Source organism: Morus notabilis, unplaced genomic scaffold (genome assembly GCF_000414095.1).
Source record: "Morus notabilis unplaced genomic scaffold, ASM41409v2 Scaffold277, whole genome shotgun sequence".
Taxonomy (NCBI): domain Eukaryota; kingdom Viridiplantae; phylum Streptophyta; class Magnoliopsida; order Rosales; family Moraceae; genus Morus; species Morus notabilis.
The window spans coordinates 673006-676622 of record NW_010363731.1 but is presented as its reverse complement, the minus strand read 5'-3'; the positions used below and the strand labels follow the sequence as shown (position 1 = coordinate 676622).

At 30.9% G+C, this 3617-nt stretch overlaps 1 protein-coding gene across 1 annotated transcript in view; it reads left to right on the top strand.

The window, feature by feature from the left end:
* Positions 1-620: 620 nt before the first annotated feature.
* Positions 621-3617, top strand: part of LOC21405812 (probable E3 ubiquitin-protein ligase XBOS32) — a 9391-nt gene continuing 6394 nt past the window's right edge. Inside the window, exons 1-2 of the mRNA XM_010104856.2 lie at positions 621-712; positions 831-860. Of these exons, the coding sequence (XP_010103158.2) occupies positions 621-712; positions 831-860 (122 nt within the window). The remainder of the gene's footprint in view (positions 713-830; positions 861-3617) is intronic.

Sequence of the window (3617 nt, the reverse complement as noted above, 5' to 3'; positions counted from 1 at the left end):
CAACATTAGCAGTTTAGAAACCTTCACCGCAATAGTTCTTTCATAGACAATTTGAACGATATTCCATGCTTCTTTTGCAGATTCACCTGTGAAAATCAATTCAAATTGATTGACATCCACGACATTGAAGATTGCGTCAATGCTTTTAAGTTATTGACTAGACAATCTTCCTCACTAGACCATGTCTCTTCAGGCTTAAAAACAATCTTTTCTACAGCATCCTTTGTGGTGGGGTGTTCCCATCTAGTCAAAACTGGTTGCCAAGCTTTCTCATCTATTGTTTTTATGAACGCTTTCATGTAAGTTTTTCAGTACGAGTAATTAGTGCCATCAAGAAACGATGGCTTATTGTAACACCCCCATAGGCTAAACCGGTCTAGGGCCGAATTTAGCAAGGTGGTGCTACTTAAAACATATTTTCTATACTTAAAACAATGTCATTTTTAAGATGCGGAAACTTGTGGTTGATTTCATCACAAAGTTTATCCTAAAAGTTTTTGAACAAAATGAGTAAGTGCACAACCACAAATCTTAAACGTTAAATAGTTATTCAAAAGCGACATAGTAACAAAACAAAATATTTTGAGCCCATCTATTGTTTGGAAGTACATATAAGCAAGATGCCAGATGTAAGACTTCGAGTACTCAACCAACCTTGGAAATCATTTTTCTTTTTACTCTTCGGTAACAACAACATCATCTGCATCACAAGGTAAAACTAATGAGCAAGAACTCAGTAAGTAGATTTCAAATATAGTAAGTATCTAAAATTTCTGTGGCTAAAATCTCTTTGTTAATCATTGTTCATAAACTTTCATACTTATTCTTAGTTTAGGTATGATACAGAACTTCGGTTCCAAGTAAGCCTCTCTATATAGGACATTCTCTAGTTTTGGCCAATTCTCTTCTCTTAAACACTAAGCGGGGTTTTTAGAATCTCTTTCTCTTGTGATCAACAAGAAACTTTCCACTAGTATTTTTCTCTAGTTGTCTTAAAGAGACAGTTTCTCTAATTTGGGGTACCGGTCCCTCGCACCCCTGCTTACCCAACCTCTCATCCATATATCATACCATAAAATCTCTTAAAACAAAAAAACATAATAAGTATAAATCATAATCTCTTTCAAAATAATTAATCATGAATACTCTTTGAACATAATCATATAAGAATTTCATAAGAGAATAAACTTATATAATCATAATTCTGAACAAGTTAAGTCAAATAGGTCTTGTGATGCAGTTTTGAAAATGCTTTAACTCTACTTACCTGAATTTTGATCACCACTTTGCAAGCACAAATTAGCTGGTTGTGGGGGAGCCTTCAATGTGCTAATTAACCTTTAAAAACCATAGCTTTCAAAAATCACATTCATATCATCATTTAACAAACACATAACTGCGCAATATTACGAAAATATTCATAACGAATTCATCAAAACTCAAAATATTATGAAACCAGTGGCAAATAAAAGTAGGCTCAAAACCCTCTTTTTAGAGCGACTACATGATAGGTTTCGGATTTTTCAAACAAACCAAAAATAGCCCGAAATCCAGATTGAAGTATAATCTCGTCAGGAAAATAAAAGCTTTTTAACTGAACTTATAAAATTCATAACTAAATGTAGAAAAATCCGTTTGGAGTGATTCAAAAACTCACGTAAAGCTTGAGATGTATACTTTAATAGAAACATATAAGATCAGTCAAAATCATAAGTATATATGGCACAAAAACAGAATCTATATAGGCTGTATAGAGGACTTTTATTTGAACATTTCATCAAATACCTAGCATGCAGATCCTAATCTTCAAAGACCACTCTCAAATACATGAATCATCATCTTAATAAGAGTTTATCTTCAAATAATCATCAATAATATCAAGCTAAAATCATCAATTTCACCCAGAAAATAATATTTGAACCAAAACCTTAAGAAACTCATTTTTAAGAGTCTACAACCAACATGCATAATAAGCCCCTTTAAAAATCTGAATCTCAAGTAAGATTTCAACATCTTAATCTCTAAAATCTTAGTTTCTAACATAAGAAAGAAGTTACCTCAAAGAAAATGTGTTCCCAAGTGAATAGAAGCTCTAAATCTTCGTGGTTATTTTTGGTTCTAGGTTGAAAACGAGTTGAAATGGGCTGCTTGAGTTTTTAGCTCATTCTCTCTTAAAAACCTAGGTTTGATTCCGAGTTTTGGGTGAGTAAAGGAGTGAGAAGAGAGAAGAAAAGGTTATGGTCGGAGTTCTAGGTTTTTTTGCTGAAATAGACCCAAAATGAAGTCTAAACATGCTAGAAACTAAACAAAAGTAGAGTGACCTTATAGTAGGACAAGTGTCTAGATTTTTCTAAGTCTCTAACATTTGTCCTAACCTCATAAAATCAGCTCTAAAGTCTTTATTTTTCTTCTTCATTTAGGTGCCTAAAGTTCACTCAATTTGCTAAAATAGCATTCTCTCACAAAACTCAAAATAGCAACTAAGTCATCAACACATTTACATAAAGCCATATAATAAAATATAAAATAATAATTCATCATTAAAGCAATCATAATAGAGGTAAAATATCATAGCAAATAATCATAATAAATATAATTCCTTTTCTTCATAAGTTTAGCACATTGAGTTCCCACATCGAGCTAGTTGTACTGCACATTAAAACTGAAAACTCGATTAGTGAAGCTATAAGTTTAATAAAATCATATGATAGCTATCATAATAACATATAATGCCAACAAATAACTTTAAGGTAAATGGCAAATGTGATGCATGATTTTAATTTATTAAATTTATTTATTATTGGCTTAAGGCTTAATTAAATCTCGAGTATTATACTTATTCACCAAAATACACCTTAGTGAACTGCTCTAATAAAAATACCGGTTTAATCTTTTTTACCAAGTTTAATTATTAGATCGTTTAATTGTTTATTAAAAACTTGAAATAATCGTAAAAAGACAGAAAATATTTTTTCGTGGTTCGGTTCACACCTATGTTCCCATGGCCACGCCAACATAATAAATTCACTAAGTAAATCAAAATTACAAACTCAAATGGACTTAATCAACCAGAGACTTTCTCTCTAAGTCTGATGTCTATGATTCTACAACTAAGTAATGGACTTACTCAGCGAGCTCTGCTCGACTTGATGTAGTCATGTTGAACTTCTTTCAACACGACCAGTTTTCTCCTGAAAACCTCAACTTTTTCTCTTGAAGAAAAAAACATATTTGCACAAAAACAATCTGACTCATTGAGTTCTAATCAATTCTGAAGCGCCCACACCAACATTCAGTCAGTCCATATAAGAAGAAAATAACTTAGTTTGGTATTGTTGTAGATTTTGAAAATTACTTTTAGCGTGCTGAAAGAAAAAACAGTTGTCACAAAAAGCAGTTGAGTGTGTGGTAAACTGTAATTATAGTAATTATGTTGGTTCTAAAATTAATAAAATAGTGTTTGGTAAATTATGAGGTTGAATTACTGTGCATAGTTAAAAATTATGACTATGTCATATTATACTATAATATATATATATATATATATACAATTAGAATATAATATGTATTTATTATTATATTTAATATAATAAAAAAACTATTATTATATAATTATA